This window comes from Nyctibius grandis, chromosome 6 (assembly GCF_013368605.1).
Source record: "Nyctibius grandis isolate bNycGra1 chromosome 6, bNycGra1.pri, whole genome shotgun sequence".
Classification (NCBI taxonomy): Eukaryota; Metazoa; Chordata; class Aves; order Nyctibiiformes; family Nyctibiidae; genus Nyctibius; species Nyctibius grandis.
The window spans coordinates 31,217,852-31,241,035 of NC_090663.1; the positions used below are offsets into that span (position 1 = coordinate 31,217,852).

At 39.0% G+C, this 23,184-nt stretch overlaps 2 protein-coding genes across 2 annotated transcripts; both read right to left on the reverse strand.

Moving 5' to 3' along the window:
* Positions 1-4,654: 4,654 nt before the first annotated feature.
* Positions 4,655-13,617, reverse strand: LRRC66 (leucine rich repeat containing 66). Its single transcript, XM_068403034.1, has 4 exons — positions 12,721-13,617; positions 10,173-10,342; positions 9,287-9,617; positions 4,655-7,870 (listed from the first exon to the last, which is right to left on the reverse strand). The coding sequence occupies exons 1-4, from the start codon at positions 13,214-13,216 to the stop codon at positions 5,160-5,162; spliced, it is 3,708 nt and encodes a 1,235-aa protein (XP_068259135.1). The 5' UTR covers positions 13,217-13,617; the 3' UTR covers positions 4,655-5,159.
* A 98-nt stretch (positions 13,618-13,715) lies between these two features.
* Positions 13,716-23,046, reverse strand: SGCB (sarcoglycan beta). The gene is made up of 6 exons (XM_068403033.1): positions 22,982-23,046; positions 20,219-20,428; positions 19,115-19,300; positions 18,811-19,002; positions 17,489-17,620; positions 13,716-16,601 (listed from the first exon to the last, which is right to left on the reverse strand). The coding sequence occupies exons 1-6, from the start codon at positions 23,003-23,005 to the stop codon at positions 16,398-16,400; spliced, it is 948 nt and encodes a 315-aa protein (XP_068259134.1). The 5' UTR covers positions 23,006-23,046; the 3' UTR covers positions 13,716-16,397.
* Positions 23,047-23,184: the final 138 nt, after the last annotated feature.

Sequence of the window (23,184 nt, forward strand, 5' to 3'; positions counted from 1 at the left end):
AGTTCCTCTCCTATAAGGAAAGGCTGAGAGCTGTGACTGTTCAGCCTGGAGAAGAGAAGGTGCTGGGGGGATCTTCCTAATGTATATAAATATCTGAAGGGAGAGTGTAAAGAAGATAGAGCTAGACTCTTTTCAGCAGTGCCCAGTGAGAGGACCAGAGCTAGTGGGCAGAAATTGAAACACAGGAGGGTCCATCTGAACATCAGGAGACACTTTTTGGCTGTGAGGGTGACCGAGCAGTAGCACAGGTTGCCCAGGGATGTTGTGGAGTCTCCATCCTTGGAGATACTCAAAAGGTCCTGGTCCTGGGCAACTGGCTCTTGGTGGCCTTCCCTGAGCAGGGAGGTTGGACTAGGTGACTTCCAGAGGTCACTTCCAACCTCAACCCTTTTGTGATTCTGGGATTTCTAAAAGCATATGCTAAAGAAAATTCTGTAAGTGACTCATGTAATGCTGGAAGAGAAGACCAGCCTAGTAGTATTTAAATGTGGTGATATTTTGATCTGAGGGTCTATTCATGACTGTAAACACTTGTGTTTTTCTTACTTTTTAGAAGAGTGTTTCAATTATTTGACTTGTAATGAGCTGTCTTGTTGATCTTTTTAAAGCAATAGTGATAGTATCTAAGCAGAGCAGTAGAAAAGCTGCTAGCAATAAGACATGAAAATTACAGCCTGAATGTCCATAATGCAGTCACAAATGTAGTTTTTAAAGGAGCCGCTAGTTAATCTTACTGCTTTGTATTGCTTGAAGAGTTACAAATCTGCTTTTGAATCGGAAACAGACTTGAAAGCTGACAAAGAGAATAAAGAACACATGTAGGAGATTGCACAATAAATTTTTTTTAATATTTTGCACTATTTGAGCTACCAGTCCTAAGGCTCTTGACTTACATTCAGCTTTAAATAATATTTTATTTACGTTACAATTAGAATATTATAATGTAGAGCCCATTCTAGAGAAGCAGTTCGTCATTACGTTCATGTTGGTGATGAAGGCTGGGATTGTCTTCGCCAGTTCTCAGAGTGTAGCCTGCTGCTTGTATTTATCAGAGAGGGTGAGTCACAGTCTTCTGTACCATGAAAACTTTAATACTATCCAAATAGTTTCTGATGTTAATTATATGTAGGTTAAATGTGAATGTCTTTATATTCAGGAGTTATTTTCCAGCCCAGTTATCAGTGTACTCTGGAAAGATGGAAATGCTTTGTACCTACAGCAAACAACTTGATAATGACCAAAGTATCATAAATACGTGTTTGAAAATGAGAGCTTTGTTTCATTCCGATTACTGTATCTGAAGTTCTCGATCTGCTCAAGACTTCAGTATTTTTTCCTGTACTGATTCACTGTATGAGGAATACTGTGTCCTGTCAACCCCGGAGCTCAGCACGCTGTTGCCCCCTGAGAAGGGTGTGCCCAGACTATTGCCAACATCCTCTTGGCTGCCTCCATATGCTTCATTTATGAACTCATACAGCATACGCTCAGCCACCTTTTTTTATTGAGCCTATTCTGTGACTTGGTCTGTTTACCTGCTATAAACTGTGATAGTAACAGAAGTCTTACCTGAACATGAGTTTTGCTACCTGAAGTTACTGATGAAGCTAAAGAAGTTTCAGCTGCTCAACAAGAGCAGCTGAAGTTATGCCTCTCTGCAACTGTAACTTATATGTAGGGTAAAAAAAAAAAAAAGGTGGTGTCTGTATAATGTACACTTATGCCCCTATAACTGCAACTGGTTTTGTACTAGTATAGGTATTGTAGAAAATTCTCAGTGACCAAACCATCTAAACTAGTGAAGTTTTCAGTGCAAACAAGATATAGTGGATTGGTATCAACTGAAATGTAAAGAAAAGTGAGTGGATAGAATCTCCGAGGGAGTTGGTGAGTGGGAGACTGTGTAGCTATTGTATACAGAGGGTGTGGAGAAAGAGGATGGATGGGGAGGAGCAGTGTGAAGAGTACTGCTTGGAAGCCACAGAAAATACAAAAGGTTTTCTATTAACTTTAAGAGCGATTGCTAATGAAGTGAGGAATTAATATGGAGAAGCAGCTGAGTGTGTGGGTTTGAATGAACAAGTGATAATAAGAGTGTCTGGAGTGATCAGTAGCAAAGGAAAGGTGCAAAATCAGGCAGAAATCTGAAGGTAAGTTTGAGACAGAACATCAACAATATTCTGACAGTAGAATGAAGTACTTTGTCACATGTTAAAAATCCCTTGATGAAGGAGCAAATTTATTTTCTCCGATGAGAACAGCAGATAACCTTTTTCTGTAACTTTATGGCATAAAGGGAGGCTTAGAAAACTCGCAGCTTCTCACGAGCAGTGTATTGTCTGCTTTGCCACTGCAGCATTCCCATGGTCAGAAAAAAGATGAGAAAATTATTTTCCAATATATGTTTTGAAAGTCTGCTGAACTGTAGCAGAAGCAAATGACAAAACATTGCTGTGTATGAGACACCAGTAGAGCCACTCAATTTTTTTTTTTTTTTCCTCATGATCCACGAAGTTGGCTTGCTTATGTAGTTAGATTTCTTGACTTGTTAGCAGCTGGTACCCAAAAGGTGGCAGACCACAGAGAGGTCTGTCAACACAGGGCTTGAAGAATCATACGTGCCATGAAGAGCAAGTCTGCGCTTTTTTATGTATTCCATTTTTAAAGTTGCTTTGGCCACAAGTGGCTTCTGTGTATAGTGAGCTTTACTGAAAGCTGATTACGGGTGCTAAGAAAAGCGCTGGTGGTGAGGAAATACTGTTCTGTTTCCTGCTCCTAGTGGCTATCTAGCTGTTTCTACAAGGAACCACTCTCAAATTACCTGGTTCTTTGCTTTTAGACAGCCTCTAAAAACACAGTTGGTCTTTATGTCACACACTGTTCTCTGAGAACAACAGCCTTAAATTCAATAGAAGCCAAGGCATTACGTGGGTATTGAGACTATAGGGATTAGGGGAGAAAAATCACAGCAGAACAGGGTATTACATTTGCAGATGTTTATATAATCAGGGAATGAGTTGTACTGGGAAACGTACTTTATTTTAGAGTTACTGTATTTTTCACGTTTCTGGGAATGCTGTGATTTTTGCAGATTTGAGTGTTTTGTCATTTAGTTCTGTGTACTCAGACTGTACAAACAATTTGGGACAGTTAAATGTGTAAAACTTTCCTGTGTTTGAACAACAGAAAACAAAATCAGACCCTTAAACTGATGAGTAATTTGATGACAAATTATCAATTTCTTCAGAAGATTATTCCATCCTTGGTTCCTGAGCAGACTCCTACCAAAGGAATGAAGCCAGTACCTGCTTTTAAAAAAACTTCTTAGTTTAGATGTCACTAAGTCCTGGAGCAAAAAGAACAGAAATCTTCCAAGAACTAATTGGAAAGCAAGAAGAGCTGTGTGAATGACAGCAGATTCATCGCTTGTAATTGAATTACAGATGTTACTGAGTGCAGTTATATGCAAATACGGCTGTGACCTAAATCAAATCCATGCAACACCTGCCCATAACTACCATATAATCTATGCTGATCTATTCTGAGTTATGTTAGAGATTTTGAGAAAATCAGCCAGAAAAAAAACCAAAACAAACCAATAGGAGATCTAAGCGTAGGTGACTTGGCTCAGTAAATATATAACTGATAATTGCGATGGTAGATGTGTAACAATTATTTAAAAGGAACTCAAGGCCCTAAAGAAAATATTTTTCAAAAGATCAAATAATATCACTACTGGTCTCCTTCAGTTGCTTTTACTTGCCGCTTAAGTATTTTGCAATACTTTTTTTTTTTAGTTCCAAGTACGTGAAGCTAACATAAATTATTAGCGTCTGTCAGCATCTCCTTGTTCTTTCCTAGCTTTCTCTTTAAAGATTGTTCCAAAGATGTACTGTGCCATTGGACTTACTCCTCATCTGATGGAACTGAAATGTGTTCCTTCTGTTCGGAGTTTATTAGTGAATTAATTGTGTCTTCGTAACAGAGTTTTCCCAGAGTTGCTGGCCAGCCTCCTGCATTTTCTGGGAACTTGGGGCTGTTCCCCTTTGTGATGACATTCCCCTTCAAGGACTACATCAATACTACTGTGTATGTTAAAAGGGCCTTGGGCCATATTCAGAGAAAACTTTCTCTTACATTTGTTATCTTTTGGCTTAGAAAAAGTTACTGTATATCAAGCTATTGATATTGTAATACAGCAGTTTTGAGCTGCTCTTGATTTGCCCCTTTCAGTAAAATTCTGAAGTGGGTATAGGATCCTTTTTTATAGGGAATTATAGCTTGGTAATAGTAGGTTGTCTTTTTGTCAATTACCCTGCCTGTGTCATTACATTTGCAAACTAGAGGTGATGTCCCATCAGTAGCTAGATCTCCATAACTGACTTTTCTGCAAGGTTTGAATTCTATTCTGTTTCTTTGAGAAAGAAGGGTTTCATTACTCTCGGTCTTGCCAAGATAAAAGTAATTTTTTAGAAGTAATTGAATACTGTTTGGACTTTATGTATCTTTGCAAAACCGTGGGAATTCAGAGATACTTAATCCACAAATGTGGTTCAAAAAGCAGAAGACAGTAATATGTACTATTTCACTGTATAGGGTGAGTCCCACAGGAAAACACAATAATAGTAATAATGTAATGATAATTTCAGTGTTACATTTATTTTGGACAAAGAGAACAAAGCAGTGCATATCGGAGGCAAATTCTAAGGGAAACTAGTATCTTAGTACCAGCAATAATGAGAAAGTAAATATGTATTACTATAACTCAGCAAAAGCTTTATTATCAATTATAACTACTGAGTAGTTTACTCATTTGAGTATCCTGGAGTTGTTTTTCATAAAATCTGTTCTTGTTTTTTTACAAGTATCCTTCTAAACAAAAGTCGATGGCTTCTGGTCTGAATAACCCTTTGAAATTACCATGTTTTTAAATTGGATGGATCCAGGCTTTATAGATCTCATTGTCAAGTCTAGTTCAATAACTTGGGTTTCTGAAATTAAAGACAGATAGTTGTACTGAGGGGGAAAAAGAAAACCAAAACCAACTCATGATATTTAACAGTTATTAAAAGCTACACACTTCATTTTAAGCCACAATCATTTTTGCACCTACTATATGACATAAACACCGTGGGAGCTTAGTGTTACACTTCTGTGTCTCAACTGTTGAAGTTTGTTCTCCTGCTTTGCAAAACATTAGCAAATCCATCAAATGCTCTTTTCTTCTGAACAATAAAACAGCCCTGTCCTAAACTGCTCTGACTTTTTTGACTGGGTTTTTCACTTGAATTTTGGAGGTTGACAGCTGTTGTAGAATTGTTCTCCAGTCCTGTCAAAGTAGCATCATCCTCTGTCTTGCTGGAATCAGTGCTTTCAGAGGTTATATTTCCTGTAGTTTTTTGTGGGAATGAACATGAACTGTATGGTGTGCTTTCACTGAAGAAGCCTTGTGGGACTGAGAAGGAATATACATTCTCATCGCTCTGATCCAGTTGGAATTGATCGTCTGTGTTGAAGACTGATTGTGTTTTCCCAGAAGAGTGAAGATGCAGCAAATCTGCCGTAAGATTGCAAGACTGTGTTTCTTCGGGCAGACTGCAGTTGTGGGGATCCTGTAATTCTGTGTATTCTTCACAGTTTTTCCCATTAAAACCTCTTTGCATTTTATCTGCACAAGCCTTAGTTGTGTTCACCTGCTTCCCCTGTGGTAGCAAATCTTCTTTCTCTGTAATAACCGTAAAATGTTTTTCAGCCGTGTGTTCAGGCAGAGATTGAAGAGGTGATTCGTTGTTGGAATGCAGCAGTGATGTTCTTTTAACAATTTCATTCAAAGTAATATCAATGGGAGCAAAAAGAAAATCATTGTCCTCAGATGTACTCGTGTTTCTTCTTAATGTGATATCCCCTTCACCATGGTTCTTGTCAGAGGAGTTCCTCTCTCTGTGCTCATCTGTACTTCCCTCTGGTGCATTTTGTTTTAGTTCAGTGGGACTGAAGCTGAGGGAATGCTGTGGTTCAATGGGAAGCTGATAGAGCTGCAATTCAGTCTCTTCAGGGGTGTTTTCTGTATCTGTGTCGTACGTGGGAGAATGTTTTAACGAAAGTAATGTATTACCAAAATCTTTACTTCGATTGTGGAGAGAATCAGAAATTGAGTTCTGTGCTGTTGACTCCGTGTTTGTAAAATAATCAAATGTATCAGGAACTTCTTGACTTGAGGAACTAATTGTGTCTGAATCAGGCATGCTTACACAGTCACTACATTTATCAGCGTATGGTGATGCTGTTTCAGGCATGATGGTATCTGCTCCATAATTAATAGTGGTTTCAAAATACATGTTGTTCTCCTCTTCATTTTCCCCAATATGCTGAAGTTCAGGAGCGATGTTTGGAGGCTCTGGCAGCATTGAGAACTTCTCAGTTCCACTGTTTGTATCGGCTTCCTCTAGTGACGACTGACAGACTGGCAGGTTGTCACTAATATCAGGTTGTTCCAGGTCAAAGTCTGCTAAAGAACTACAGTCACTCATTGTGAATGGAGTCCCTTCATCTGAAGAACTATCGCCAAATATATCTGCTGAAGCATCTTTTTCATTTGTACATTCCGTTTTACTGTCGTACTCTATGAGAGGAGAGTTTTCTATTGTTTGGTAGACACTTAAGTTCTCAATATTTGTATCTCTCTTGCAGCTACTGGGTAAAATAAAATCTCCCACATCACTGGTTATATTTATGTTCCCATTTAGACCAAGTTGTTCATCACAGCTTTGCCTTCCAGGCATAAATTTTATAGTGCTCATGGGTTCATTATGTGAAACGATACCTTTTCTTTCAGGAGAATCTAATGTAGCCTTTGTGATTTCAGACTGCAGCAGACCAGAGTTGTTGCTTACCTTGCTGTTCCTAGAATCTTGTGCAACTGTACGTGTTTGTATTGTGGAAAATGGAAAGCCAGTTTCTCCCCTTAAAGATAAATCTGGGTCTGAAGAGTCAGTGTGATTTGAGTAAGAGTCAGCATTCAGCCTCCTAGGTATGGGACGGAACCTGCTCTTCTCTGAGTCTTCATTATTTGCATATTTTGAATCTTTGCATAATGAAATGTTGTTACTCATTAATTTTCTTGGTGTTATTTCATTGCTGTTCTTGTCATCTGTCCTTACAGAAAATAGTCCATTATCATCAACATTTATATTTTCATAATTGTCATTACTAGTTTTGATGTCTGAAAACACTGGTTTGTTCTTCACATTGATCTCATTATTACTTTGTTTCTGGTACTCTTCTTCAGTATTTGGTGCATGTACACTGCCACCAATGACATTTTCATGCAAAGTATAAGTTTCTGTGGGAAAAATGCATGTGTTTCTTGAAGAATTCTCATCACAAATGAACAAATTACGCTGCGTATTTCTTGGTTTGCTTGCAAGGCTGTCTCTGCTCAAGGTTCCATCTGAAAAAGCTTGATTAGAGTATGTATGTTCTGAACCTGAATTTTTGTTCCTGCGAATGAGTCTCCACAGGCTCACAAGGTAGGGTCTAGCAAAAGCACCCAGACAAAAAGCGCAAACAAACGTAATGAGCACTGAGAGGCAGAGAGCCAATGCAAAGTCTTGCTCTGTTCTTCCTTGTCTAAAAACAGTGTTAGTGTCCCGGGCTTTTCTAACCAAAAATGTTGAAACCCTTTCTTTCATCTGTATATTGTAGATGAGATATTTCTTCTTTGTTGTATTAAAAATACACAAATATAACCCTTCAGCAGTTTCCTCAGCATTGTGTATCACTAAATTATTCTCTTTATCCAGTGTCATATGAGGAAGACTATTATCTTTTGAAATTCTGCCTTTAGGTGTCCACCAAGAGACTCCATTACCTGAAATAAAAGAAAATACAAATGAAATCTTTCTTGAAAGTATAGGATACTTGGTTTGCAGGGTCAAGTTAGTTCTATGAGAACATACTCTGACCAGTCTTTGATAATTTTAACTCTTTATAATAAAATCAATTTTCTTTTTATCCATCCATAGTCATTTTACATGGTACCCAGTATCTGTTAAACCATCCTATATTTCCCCCCCACATGTAAAACACAGTACGTATGGGGTCCTAATAGCAGACTTTACAAGAAAAATGGCATGGGTGAGGGAGGAGGTCACTGAAATGATTGAAGTATGTTCTGGGTCATAACTAGAAACACCTGCTAATCTCCCTCGTGGAAGATCCCTATTTATAGCCAGCCATTCTCCAGCGTGGCTATGGTCACTGCATGCAGCTATGAGATAAAACTTCAATAGTTAACTGTCAATGTTTCAACCACTGTGCTTTTCCTGCCATTACTGCTTTGACTGCAGCAAAAGGTTTGAAAACCAAGGATGTTTGTATGTACCGAACAATTGTTCCAACCTTTAGCTAGGGTAGGCCATGGCTGGTTGTTGGTGTTTGGCATTTGTTTCAAGGCTGTATGTACGCCTTTGCCTTTGGATCTGCTTGCGTTCCCAGTCGAGTTTTTGTGCAATCCAGTGTGTTGATTTGAATCCCATGATTAGAGTTTCTGTGACTTTCCTTATTAGTAGACAAAGCAGGTGGCATTTCTGATAGACCCTGCGTATTTTCATTTGGGGGTAAAAAAGCCTTACCACCTCAAAGTGCTATTAGTCCATTAGAGTTAAACCATTTTGCCTTATGGCACATGATAAATACATCTTCTACTCTAACATGCATCTTCTACTCTTAGTTTTCCTTCTGCATGAGAGGTCTTAGCTCTGTAGATTTTGTCACTTGTACTTCAAGTGTTCTGAAATGCTGAATTCATTTCCTAAGTAAACTGTGTGCTACAGTAGCTGTACTTTTTTAGAAGAGAGATAAATCCTTTCCCTTGCAAATAAACTTTCATTTCATTTTGCTATAACTGAATATTAGAAACAGTATTGTATGCTTCTCGTTTTTTTACATGCCCCAGAAGTGTCACCCCACCATTCCGTTCTTTGTTTGCATTCCAAAATTAACTGATAATTTTGCAACATACTAATTGAAATTTATTTGTGTATAATTTGGCATCACTTATTAGTTTAGTGTAAGGAAGGAGATGAAGACTTGTTTTGGGAAACATGACTTTCAAATATTCTAACCAGTATACTACTTTATAATGAAATAGTTTGCATGTTAAATTGCTGTTCAGTTATTTTTAAACAGTATCTTTATAAATCCACTTTTTAAACCACATTTCTTTGATCATTCAGCATGCATCTGGATTTTAGCAGCGTATGGATAGAGTCCCTGTTTTACATACCCCTTGTGTTGTCCAAGTCACAGTTCAGCACTGATGTCTTCCCTGTTGGGATTACAGCACTCTTGAGCAGAACACTCTCGCTGCAGTTTAAATGCAAACTTGAAAGATACAGCAGAGGTTTCTGTGAGTTGTTGGCAGATTTACTGTATGAAATACTCAATTGTTTCCTCGTGGAGTCAAAACCAAAATGAAATAAATGTTTGAAAGCATTTAGTCTGCAGTTAAATATCCAGGCATTATTTGACAAACCCACTTCAAGTTGAAAGAAGTTCAGACCGATTAAGATCTGTGGTAAAGGGGTCACCAGAGCATTTTCACGGAGATCCACGACCTATTTGGAAATAATTCAGAAGTAATTTGATAAGCCTTACAATGGAATCCTAACTGCAATATCAACAATAACATTTATTTTAGTATACAAGCACTTTTGCAGTTATGGGAACAATACATCTGGTTAGGATTTCAAGAATATTGTTCTAAGCTTTTTAATTTAAATGAAAAGTTTAAATCATGGTGTATTTAGAATTCTCCTGTTGTAGACTGCCTCTGTGTGAATGGGAAGCCGCAGGGCTCTCGCCATGGAAGGGATAGGGGCAGAAAAGGACATGTGTGTGTTTAAGCCAGTTATGGATTGGTTTGTGGCATAGATAAATGGTGAATTTATGGTTGTATTTTATATATTTACAAGTGTGTGTGTTTTCCTATATATGAAAAGCAAATATATATTATATAAAAATGATTATTTTCACCCATTGCTTTAGATTTTATAATTGTATACTAATATAATAATCAAAGACCAATATAATAATGCTGAATAGTTGATAATTAATATCTTTAATGGTGATTAACATAAAACATTGAAGCATTTGTAATATTGCTTTACAACCTGTAATTTGTTGAGATCCCTGAAGGCGTCTGGATGAATTTTAGTTATCTTGTTGTTTAGCAAGTCGATGTCCTTCAGCTGTGAACAGTTTTGAAAATCATTCAGATCTATCTGCTGTATGCCATTGGATGACAAGCGGACAGTCTGTAAAGATTGCAGCAGGCCTAGTCCTAGGAAGAACAAAACTATTTTACATTTCATGTGCTTGTTTTCCCAGTTGCGTCAGGTGGCTTTTTACAATTCTTTGCAACAAAATTCCTTCCATTCCTGTCTATTGCAAGGAGTGGCTGCAGGCTTTGAGTTACTATGCCTTTCCTATTCAGTGGTTGTCCCATTCTAAAAGTTGCGTAGCATCAACAGCATGCACATTAACACATTCACTATCAATGCATGTTTTAAAAATTCACGTCTCCATAAAAGCAATAACATTCCTTTGTGCTATCAAAATTATTCCGACAGTGATCTCTGTACTTTGAGTACGCTTCTCTGGAGAACTGGAGGTAGGAAAGGAGGGATGTGAAAAGGGTGGAACACAGTTTATAAGATCTAGATATGTTAATAGTAAATAAAAGATGGAGATGCAAAAGGGGATACGGTATCTCCTATTCATTGCCATCTGCAAGTTCACGGGAGCTTTTCATATGTGGAATTATTTGAACCACACTCATAGGATGTAAACCTGACTGAAAACAAAAACGTTGTTGCTTATGCCTGCCTGCTTGTGCATTATGAAACATGACAGTGTATTCTTCAGCATATCCTGGTTCCGACAGCATCTGTCTTGCATAAGTAGCCCTTTTGAATGCTGGAAATAACCTCATGTTTCTTAGGGGCTGTGCAGGCAGCCCCCAAGCTCCAGCCTGCAAGTTCCAGTGGGAAGGCAGGTGCTTGAACACTCAGCATCACCAGTTTGTAACACCTGAATGTCACTCTCAAGTGATTTTTGATCATACAACATTGTTGAGAAGCTACTAGTTCTCCTTAAAAATTTTGCCCTTGGTGTCATCTGGTTTAGTGGAAATCTCTTATTCCAGTTCACTGTTCTGTTTGCTGAGTAACTGATCTCTGGGTTTATTGTGAAAAGCAGAAAGAATGATTCATTCCTGCTGTGAAACTAGAGGTAGCTGACAGGAAAGGCATTCAGAAGTTCTGGCAGTTCTTCAATTCTTCCTTGCACCTGCATGAAGAATTGTAGTTTGGATGCTTCCCTGAAGCTAAATTTGTGCCAAAAATATACACGGGTACGGCAGCAGTGGGCAGCAGCCTTGCACCTGGGGGGGTGGTGGTGAGAAAGGTTTCTCAGTGGCCAAACCCCTCTGCTTTAGAACTTCAGTTTGTGTTTTCCTACCAGAGCTTAAAAACTAGAATGTTAGTGAAGTGTTTTGGAGGAGGAAAATAAAGTTCTGAACATGTATTTAAAAGAATATGGGATCTAAGTATAACTTGAAGTATAGTGGTACAGTGCATAGCAATTAGACTTTTAACATCTAAAAATTGAGTCTCTTACAGAAAAGGGTTGATCTGTCTGACCCACTGAGGCATCCTATAACGTGTAGTTATATTTATCTAAACAAATAAAATCGGCATCAATGTATTTTATAGTGTAAGCTTTTCTATACTGTTTATATGGGAACCTTACAGATACTACAAAATAATTAAGTGAAACCATTTCCTGCATGCCAGAGAATTATTTAGTATCAAAAAAGGAGAGAAATAGAACTTTGAGGACCCTGTGTAGGTGCAAAATTATCCCCTTTGTTTGACTTTGTGAGGTAAGTGGGGTTTTAGTTTGCTCCCCTAATATTTTCAAAATCTAGAGCTAATGAATTTGATGATGTTGTCAGAGATCAATTAAATTCAGCAAACAATATATAGGATAGTGTTGCTTGTACTGCAGCTTCTGCTTCATTTAAACACTGCTTGGACAATCTGTTTATGAAGATAGAGGCTGTGGTAAAGGCTACGATGCCTAACATAGTTCAGTGACTAGCTAACACTTTCTAAGTCTATCGAGAACCTACAGCCCTCTCTTATTACCAGAAGGTGTAACTTTGGTTGGGTGTCAGATGGCATAGACCAAAATTGTTTTGACTGAACAAAATGTGTTTTCCTGAAATACTGAAATTGGAGCAAGTTTTATTTAAGAAGAGTATTCACTTTCTTCTGAAGAGTAATACGAAATTAATTATCCATAATTTTCTTGATGCTAAGGTTCATGACTGGGTTGTGGAGGCTCATGTTTTTCCAAAGATCCTTACTTCCCTTTCTATACAAGGAAAAATACTGCTTGGGGGTCTCAGAGGATAAATTTGGTTATATTTGACTGACATGAAGGCATTACGATTGCAAAGACTGCAAAAGAAACCCCAGCCTAATCCGAAACAACCCATTTGCTTCAGCCTCTGTATTTGCACGCAGGTGGAACTTTCCCTCACCTTAAGCATAACTAAATGAGAGTCGCATTCTGAATTCAGCAAGATGCACCAAATGATATTGAAAACCAACTTACCCCCTGGGAGTGAGGTCCTTAAAGGTTTTCAAAGCTTACCTCTTGGAACTGTATGAAGATTATTTCTTTCAACTAACAGTACTTTCAAAGCAGGCAGGAGACGACAGCCTTTTCCATACTTTTTAGAACCATGTGCAGGCGTAGGTGTGTCCAGTGTGAGGGCGTGGATGGCATTACCATTGAGGTTTAGAGTTTCTAAAAGGGGTAGATTTCTAAAAGTAGTTAAGGAGAGTTCAGAAATCAGGTTGTTACTGAGATTCAGGTGTTTTAGCATCCATTCTTCATTTTTTCCTTCAGTGCACACAAAAGTTTTAATATTATTGTAACTAAAATCAGCTGTTATTGCTGTTTGTGATACATCTTCTGGAACAGTAGATATTCCGGTAAAAGAACAGTTCACTGAAAACTCCCCGTCCCACCTGCAGTCTGAACGGTGATGTGTATCAAGAAGAATCCGCTGTGACTTGGTTCCCACTGATCCAGGAAGATTAAAGTAAAGGACCACAGCTATGACACTCAAGTGAAGTTTATCCATAGTATCTATATGTAAAATGTAAAATTATGGTAAGTTCAACATAACAAGGGTTAAACAGAAAGCGGAAATACCTTGACATTAAAAAAAAAAAAAATCAACACCAAACAATACCCAAAGCATTACCAACGTTGTGCCTTAAACGTAGTTTTGGACTCTTGGGTATGTTTCAAAAAGAACATTCATAAACTGGTAACCTTCCCTCTCCCTCCACCTCTCCCAAAAAACAGTCCAAACCTTTTCTTTCTTTTCCAGCCCTTCAGTCGAGAAACACAGCTTCTCAGGAACTCGTGAACTAACAGTGGAGACTTTTGAACTCTGCTTCATGTATCATACACAATTACCACTGAGCAAAGTCCACCAGATATAATCCATGACGAACAGATGTGGAATCATTTTCATAACTTACAGTTAATAAAATACTAGTTTCCCTGTCAATAACACAACAATGTATTTTTTATGAAAAACTATATTTGTACAAATAATGCTTCTGAACCACAGCTGCATGTTAGAATTTATTGTTGCATTTCAAAACAAAGATTAGAAATTCAATTGTCTTTCACCTATTGAAACAACCACCACCTTTATACATGCTGAGAACTCTTCACGTGTAAGTTGTTTCAAAGTACCCAGTACGGTATTTTACACAGAGGCATACAGAATGTACTTTAAACACACAGAATCTTAAGTGCATCTGTGGGATTGAAATAAATAATGTGCCACACAATGTTTTAAATACATAGAGAAAAAGGTACCTTAGGCAGTTAGAAGATAAACAACAAATAAATGTACAACACAGGGCACGTGTGGTGCCAACATTTCTCAAACAAACTGTGTAGTGAAGGCAACCAAATATATTAACAATACATAAATAGTGGCTAACAAATTCATAATTTATTCCATTTGCTATCTGTATGATCAGTTTTGCTATGTTTTGACAAAAAATCCACACTTCAAAACCAGTTCTCCAGACCATGATTTCAGAGTACCTTGTGACAAATCTTTCAACTATGTTGCATACACTATTTTAAACAGAACTCTTGATAATTACAAGAATCCAATACTAGCATATAGGCCTGTCAGTACTAACCAAAGAGCTTTAATATGCTCGTGTGTAATCTACTTGACCGAGGCAGTATGTAATTTTCAAGATCTATTTCAGCTTCAAGGATGCTGCTGCTTATATTTTTATAGGTGTGTGTATGTATATATATAAAGTGACAAACTTCCATTAGCATGAGTGAAAACTCTAAAAATGTTATCGTTTATTTCCTTCTCTTAACTGTAACAGATACAATTGGGGCACTACTTAGCAGCAAAGATGTGTGCATGTTTTCAGCAAAAGGTGTGTTGAAGTGGTTAGTAAATATTAACTGTAGTAAAACAATGAAGTTCATGAAGGCAGTATGCAAAATGTTAGCACTTTCCCATAATCTTCAATGTGAGCAATTCAATGGCTTTTGCTACATTTTATTCTGTTTATTCAGTTTTTGTTAGAACAGCCCCACTGCTGTTCACCCCCCCCGGAAGCCCAACAACTACTGGGCATCAAAATCTGGCTTTACCTTAGAGCAATAGGGAAGACATGACCCCTCTGACCTCCCAGTGTGGCGTAATGCCTGACCTAAAGATCCCCCTCTAGAAATCCCTTCCATCCATACACATCCTGCACGAGGACTTACTGACTTCTAGTAAATACAGCAATTGGGACCTTAGATATGAAGTTCTTGTTGCAGCAGGAGCTGATTTGTATTTTGTGGACTTCCATGTACTGAGAGCGCTATAAAACTAAAGATAGTTTATCTATCATCTTCCCATAACAAATGACCAGTTCTGAAGTTAATGTGTAACATTTGCACAACTTTTAGGAAGAGAAGTGTGTGCTCATCTAGAAAAACTTGTCAAAAAAACTACTTGCAAAGTCACCTTTGTGGCCTCCGTTATGGAAGTTACTTGACACTACTGCAAAACAAAACTACTTTAAACTGAAGAAAATACCTGGGGAGGGAGGAGTGGGAAACTTATTATGAGCTGGTCTATTTTTAGTACAGAACACCTTACCTCTGCAAAAGCAGTTACAAGGCTGTAATAGTTTCTGTAAGGTCCCAGTTCACCATAGACACAGTTTCACTGCTGACAAGTTCAGGTACACATGTATTTACTCTGCTGTCACAGGATTCAATACCATCACATTTAGAATTATAGACCTGCAGTTTAACTTCAGAATTTAATTCTGAGGTTCTCAGTAATGTATCAGTACTGACATTTCTGGGGAAAAAGAGATCTGATCTCAGACACTGCTGCTTACAGTCATGCCTCAGATTATTACCTGTTGAACAAAAGCACCCAGGACAATACGTTTTGTTGGTAGTGAGCAAGTTGTAAGTACATATTTAAAAATGTACTTCTAATATAAACACATTTTTATAAATACTTCGCATAAATTAAGCAACTGTAGAATCCCTAAACTGCACAGATAGATAGAATGGGAGCTCAAGCAACACTTCAATAATAGCAAGACTATTTCAAAATGGAAGTTACATTTCCACACTTGATATTAAATTGCAAATATTATTTGTGCTAGCATATTTTCTTCTTTAACTACATGATAATATATGGCAGAAATAATGCAGTATTTTAAAGTGAATCTGCCGTTACCCCTCCCTTAGTACACATATGGTAAACCACATAATTTTAGGGGAACTCATTGTATCAACCTTTGGCAAGAAATGAAGAGAAGACAAAAATTTGCCGCTTTGGCCATCCTAGGCAAATCCACTTCCAACAACAAATCAACATTCCTGTTGAGGTACTTCAGATCACAGTTGTGTTCTCAGCAGCCCTCAAGGTCTTGGAAGGTAGGACAAAAACCTCCTTTAAAGGCAACTGAAGGCAGACAAGATTGTTGCTAAAATAACCTTCTTTAAATATATTCTACTGATTCCAATTCAGGAAGGTACTTCAGTATGCATGTAGACTGAAAGCTTCCTAGATCAGTGCCACTATTACAGCTAACAGGACGATGACATAATACTGCTGAACGTAACAGCCCTCGCTTAAAAAATATTCTGTAATAAATGTTAGTATAAACTGCTGTAAAAACAGAAATCCTTGAAGGCATGCAATTACTTCATACAAATATATGTAAACACTGAAGAGAAGTCTCCTGGTAGTGGTTTGTGTTTTAGTGTGTGGCTCCACACGGATTGACAGAAGTCTGACAACCCATGTTATGACCTGTCACCTGAACCTTGAACAATGTCCCATCTGCACACATACAGAGCTTGAAACGCAGCCAGTTGCCGTTATTAAACTGTTCCCCATAAGAAGAACTTGGCAGTCGCGATGGGCTGACCATCACCGTTCCATTCAGGATAATACTGTTTTCCTATTGAGAGGGAAAAAAAAAAGTACAATTTCTAATTTAAACAAGGCAGGTTGTTTTTGAAAAAGACAAGCTGGTTTAATGAATCAATGATATCTTTAGGTTTAATGAATCGATATCTTTAGGATGGCTGTAGAAATCAACAGAACAAAAAAAGTACATATGACAAGGTTTCATTTTCGACTTAAATTTGTGAGCAACGCCTATGAATTTCTCAATTATAGCCAGCAGTGTACTTTGCTATTGCAGTGGTAGATCGATATTGAGAGAGACAGCAGTAGTGTGGCTTTTCACTTGATAGACCTATTAGCAAATGCAGTAAATCTAAAAATATGTACATGAAATGGGAATCAGTGTTCGAATTCATACATGAAATTCATTCACACATTAAATAAAAGTGCATGTACCTCTATTTTTTATTCTTTAACCTTTTCCATCATTCTGTATGTTCTGCAATATTAACAACATCCAAAAATCTTAAATGAATGCTGGCAAGTCTTGCTGCGGCAGCACAGAAGGTAGTGCTCCTAACTGTATGCTCTGCTCCTCTGTCAAAGGTTGCTGTCCCCAGTAAAACCTCCAGAACAGAAGATTAATTCCCTTTGGTATTTGTTTCAATGCAGAGGCCAACAGCTTAGCTTTAATTGCATTGTGGTTTTTTAGTGTCTTCATAGTAGTAAATCATTGTTACCTGAAAACTATTGAACCACTAATTAACAGCAAAGTAATAATCTACCTTTTAAAAACCTTACTAAATACGCTGATCGCAACTGAACTTTTATGCATGACTACTTTATATAAAATTTGAATCCATATAAAGCTACATCAGTCTATTATCAGCCTGAATTTGAAACTAAGCTGTTCAAAAAATGCTGATTTGAAATACTTACTGCTTTAAGTTCCATGTTACCCCCCATTCGAAACTCAATGGTCTTGCCTGTGATGAAAACACCTTCATTTCCACGGACAATAGCACGGCCATCAACCTTTATGTTTAGATCACTGGTTGCATTGCTGGTAATCTAAGAACATAAAAAAAAGTGTATTACAGATCAATTAAAATGTGCTGCTTGGGTTTGTCTGAGTAACTTTAATTACCTTACAAATATTGCTACACAATTTAATAAAAACCTTCAATGCACTTTCTGCCCTTCTCCCATTATGCCTATAAAGCTTCTGCCCGTTTCCACGTTAGCATTTGAAAACAAGGATTACTCAGTTTTGGAAGGTACGTAAAATACTTTATGTTTGCATATCATTTGTGATAAAAATAACAATTCATGCGACAATTTTATGGAATACACAGTTAACACTGGTAGCAAATATAGGCTTCCTGTTAGTAGCGACTATGTAAACTTACTCCTCTGTTTTCATTTAATCTGTTCCTCCTATGTATTTAAAGTTATAGTTTTTTATTTTTTCTGGAGCCTACTATTTAATTGTTAGCCTGCAGAGGAAACACAAAGAAGAGCAAACTAAATTCTCTTTTTTGTTTGTCCTTAACAGGATTGCTCAATGCTTCCTAAGGCACACTCAACCCTATATAAAACCACTGATACTACTCTACTAATGTTATACAAAAGAACTAGAGGCTGTAAAGCCTTTATTGTAAGTGATGATATGCAAGAAAGAACTTTCAGTATGACCTTAAGATCAACATTTTAAATGTACGCACCCCAATATTTAGGTTTTTTACTTTTCTGATAAAGCGTATTTAATGTAGAAACCAACTAAGAACTTGTTTCACCTAGAAGCCATGAACTGACATAACTCCTATAATGCTGTCATTGTTCTCTACACTTTTACTCAGACTTCTGAAATTCTAATTGTATTAACGTTTATCTCCAATAGAAGGAAAACGGTACATGAAGTTCTGGTAATTATTTTTCTAAGTTCTCACTAGAAACAGCAGCTTTTCAGAGAAATTATATTTCTGAAACAGTTATTTAGGCACACACAAATGGATAAACGCTTAACAGACGTAGTTGGCATGGTGTTCTGGATATTACACTCATTTAATGATGTCAGTTTTCATTTCTGTTCTAATTTTTAGGGTGAGTTATATTTTCAGAGCTGCATTTTTAGCTACGTTTAGTCAAATGTCTAAATATGCTTGAAAGATTGTATTAGCAAACTTTGTTCTTATTCTACAACTACGGCAATTCTGTAATGAGCTTTTAGAAAAAGCAAGAGGTGGTTAAAAGGGACATACCCTCTCTGTAGAGGCCTTTTGTACATTCAAGATTTTCACTCCATTTGGCAGATGAAACTCATGAGTTTCATAGTCTGTGCTGAACAAGGTATTTTGTGTCCGTGGGTCAACAAATTCCATGCCAATATCACTGGTAATAGAAGTTTTGTCTTTTTCCACACTAAGCTTGGTTGTTCCTTGCTGAAATACAATCTTCAGAAACAAAGTAATTAAGTTAATGATGTTTCAAATATAATGTTTATTAATAACGTGAGTGTAATTCCATAGGGTTGCTCACAAACTTTCAATTCATGGTATAACTTACAGGCTGATTATTTCCAGTGATGACCAAATCTTCATTACGTCTGCCTCCTACAGTGCTTTTATATAACGGATGTATAACGCCCATGTCAGAAACTTGCTTAAACCGCAACAAGCCACTCTCATGGAACTCCATACTGTCGCAACCATTGGGACCGATTCGAATCACTGCCCAGATAACTAGAGTGATCTGAAAGAGAAACACACATTTTCAAAGATTACTTTGATCGTTTGGATCTTCCCACAACAAGTACTGTATTAACTAGATGTTTTATTTGAAATAATTATTAATGCTAGTGTCTAAGTGAGCTTTAGGTGTGAATTTACTTTAGTCTGTTTAATTCCTACCGGAAACATCAGAACACATTTAATTATGAAAAGCATTTTACATGATTTTTAGACTAGTCTGAAATGGTAACCAAAATAATTTGTATATATATAAAATATACATATATATATTTGCAATTAAATCAAGTCCATAATTAAATATTTTTCCTGTTTAAGGGTAACCATGGTATCATTAGCTAAACAAATTTCCTGAACAAAGTAGCTCAGCTCAGGATATACTTACCCTTGAACCACAAGAAAGCACCTTCACAGGTGGATGTCCAATTATGAAAAATAATTCATTACTTCTCATTGATCAAGCAAGAAAAAGGTGGTAATTACAACAATGAAGGTTTAAAGTGCAGTGGCTGATTAATTCTGAATGCTCACGTGCAGCTCTGTTATTATATGTAAAATGTTCCTGGCGTAACAGTTTATCCTGAATGCATTTGTACTGCACTAATAACACTTTGCACATTTGCTGTTATTGAGTTTGGGGAATGGGGAGACACCTTCAAGGTTCCTAATGCTGTGTTGCATAAATGGTAGGTTCCTTGCTGGGACCATGATAACTGAAATAATCATGACTGAACTTATAAGATTCTTCCATTTAGTCTTGCTCAGACTACAAAAGAACAAAAAAGAAAAGAGAAAAATGAGACATCTCCTTCAGTACATTTTAAGTCCTTCTCAGCCACACTGGAATAAGTTTTATTTCTCTAATAAACCATCAAAATTACATCTGTCCTACTGTTGCTTACAGTCTAAGTATTATACTCACAATCAGATTGATCACAGCCAAAATGAAAAGAAGAACAATCACACAAATGGCCAAGTTGCCTTTCCTGCCACGTAAGCCTGTCTTATGGAGACGGTCTTCATCAATTGGAATGTATCCCGCTTTGAAGTTGCTATTGTGCTCCTTATTAACATTCCTGCGTTCCACAGCCTTCTCTCGCATAGACTTCTTCACCGGGCCGTTAGAACTTTGCTGTAATACAAAGCATGGATTAGCTGTTACAAGGCATGTAAATCCACCGAAGTGACATTCATGTATGTATGCAAAAAATACAAATTGGAATTGACTAGTGGAATATATTAGATACTATGTTCAACATTATATTTCAGTCTGCCACTCTGTACTTACAGAATACACATTTACAACCACTGCAATCTCTGCTAAAGCAATGACTAAAATGAAAATCCAGATATTTTCAGGTAATATATGTTTTTATATCTCATTTTTATCATGGCAGATAGGAATTATTAATGACATTGCTGCAGTAAAAAAAAATCAGCTGTAAAGAACATCAGATTTATATCTCTTGGGGACGATACAGGACATAATCCTGCAGGTCACCTACCAATACACAGGATTTTAGTTCCCTCCATGCTGATGCAGATAGACTCTCCATGAATCTATCCAAAAGGAGTGTGGTGGATACAGTTTTTAGTTAGTTTGATAGCACAGGGTTTGCATTCACAGAATCACACAGAATCAACCAGGTTGGAAGAGACCTCAGGGATCATCGAGTCCAACCGTTGCCCTGACACCACCCTGTCAACTAGACCATGGCACTAAGTGCCATGTCCAGTCTTTTCTTAAACACATCCAGAGATGGTGACTCCACCACCTCCCTGGGCAGCCCGTTCCAATAACCCTTTCTGAGAAGAAATTCTTCCTAATGTTCAACTTTTATTGCTTGCACGCAGCATTAAGAAAAATACCGTAAGGCTTCAAACCTGGCATAGGGAACCTGGCCAGCCGAGCTTTAATTTAATCACTTGAAGTTACTAGATTGCACGGGATAATCCTGTCAATGCAACAAATTAACATGTAGAGGAAACTCTTGTGGATATTCATAGGGACAATAAACCTTTTGATGTATTTTTGTAACTTTGTCCAAAATTTTGTTCCACCTCCCTTGAACAGAACAGGTAGGCATTTAAGGGTTCAATTCTTCAAAGAATGGGCTTGATCTTTTTGATGGGATTAAGTTTCCTCATCTGAAATGAATCCTGAAGCTGCACCTTAAGCTTACTGCACTTGCATGTGTCTTTACTGCTGTAACGGGTAAAAATGTCTTGTTTTCTTCTGTTGCTGAAGTACAAGGAAATGGTATTGAGAAAGGTCCTTGACCCGAACAGGTTTACAGAGGGCTTCCTTGGTGATGTTCTGGAAGCCACTCTAACCCTGCACAAAGTCAGAATTGGCTAGGCAGGGAAACAGAGAAGAGGTCTGTGCTCTGAAAATTTTGTACAACAGGACAGTATCTTGTCCTGAGGACAGCGTGTTCTTGAAAGGATGTGATGGTGAGATAAAACTCCAATGTATTCTTTTCACCTGGTAAGGCAGCACAACAGAAGACAGCACCAGGACTGGAGAACACAGCTGAAATGGTGATTGCTGAAACAAGTGCTGGAGCATCCATGCAGAACTAGGCAGTGCTTCCTGAGGCACCTGAGACTCAGCAATCTGGGGCTTCCTACCCACTGCTGCCACCGGCACACACGCACTCTGTCTGATTAAAAGTCCTGTGGAGATGCAGGAGCTCCTGAAAGATGAGCCCTTGCACCGCTCTGTTCTTTTCTCCCCGGCTTGCACGGTGCTGACAGAGTCATAGAATCGTTTTGGTTGGAAAGGATCTTTAAGATCATCAAGTCCAACCATTAACCTAGCACTGCCAAGTCCACCACTAAACCATATCCCTAAGCACCATGTCTACATATCCTTTAAATACCTCTAGGGATGGTGACTCCACCACTTCCCTTGGACAGCCTGTTCCAATGCTTGAGTCCCCATCCCACCCCTCCAACTGGGTGACAGTGCCACCCCTTCTGACAAATTTAGCTTTCACTCCCGCGTGAGATGTCGGATGCTGAGGCTGAGCCCGAATATGAGCTTCAGCCTTATTTATACACTGCTGCTGAGCTACCAGGCTTGTGCCAGCATAACAAGCCGACTGACAGCGCAGTCCTATAAATACCAACCGCACTGACTGGCCGCTTTCCGCATCACCAATTAGTGGCAAGTGCCTATTTACACAAGACGGTTACATTCCTGCGCAGAAATACCAGAACACTTTATTTTGACATCAGAAAATATTTTTCTTTGTCAGAGATTTTACGTCTGCGGGCTGGACAGCGCAACTCCGGGCTGTGAGGCGCCCCCGACGGCGGGCCCAGGCTGCCTCTCCCCCGCCGGGCGGCCGTCCCCGCAAGGCAAAGGCCGGCCGTCCCGCACAGCGCTGGGCGCGGGGCGGTAACGCCGTCCGAGCGCCGCTTCTCCCCTCCCGGGCTGGCGCAGGCGGCGGGGAGCACGCCCCGGAGGGCTCTCGCACCACACCAGCCTCGGCAACCGCCGCGAAAATGGTGCCCCCGCCCGAGCGCCCGCTCCACGAGTAGCGCCCCTCGGTCGGAGCGGCTGCTCGGGCGGCTCGCCGCGGCCCCGCGCGCTGCGGGGCGGGCTTCGCTCGCTCCCCCCCACGCCCCGGCAGGGACGGCCCCGCCGCCCCCCCGTGCCTGCGCCTCGGCGGGGACACACCTGCTCAGAGGCGGCCGCCGCCATCTTCCTCCTCCGCCGCTGCTGCCGCCGCTGCGGCGGGGCCCGCGGGCGCCCCCTTGTGGCGCGGGGAGGGAGGGAGCGAGCTCGGTGCCGCTGCGCTCCGCTGTGCGAGGCGGGGCCTCACCGCCGGCTCGGAAACGCCTTGCCAGGCAGCGCCACCTGGCGGCCGGCCGCCGCGCTGC

Coding starts and splice junctions, on each gene's coding strand:
- LRRC66 (XM_068403034.1), bottom strand. CDS start 13,216: ATGGATAAACTTCACTTGAGTGTCATAGCTGTGGTCCTTTACTTTAAT. Junction 9,618..10,172: donor GGGATCTCAACAAATTACAG/GTTGTAAAGCAA, acceptor ATTTCCAAATAG/GTCGTGGATCTCCGTGAAAA. Junction 7,871..9,286: donor TGACTTGGACAACACAAGGG/GTATGTAAAACA, acceptor CTTTTATTTCAG/GTAATGGAGTCTCTTGGTGG.
- SGCB (XM_068403033.1), bottom strand. CDS start 23,005: ATGGCGGCGGCCGCCTCTGAGCAG. Junction 20,429..22,981: donor CGGCGGCCGCCTCTGAGCAG/GTGTGTCCCCGC, acceptor TTTGTATTACAG/CAAAGTTCTAACGGCCCGGT. Junction 17,621..18,810: donor AAAAGGCCTCTACAGAGAGG/GTATGTCCCTTT, acceptor TTATGTTCTTAG/ATTACCAGCAATGCAACCAG.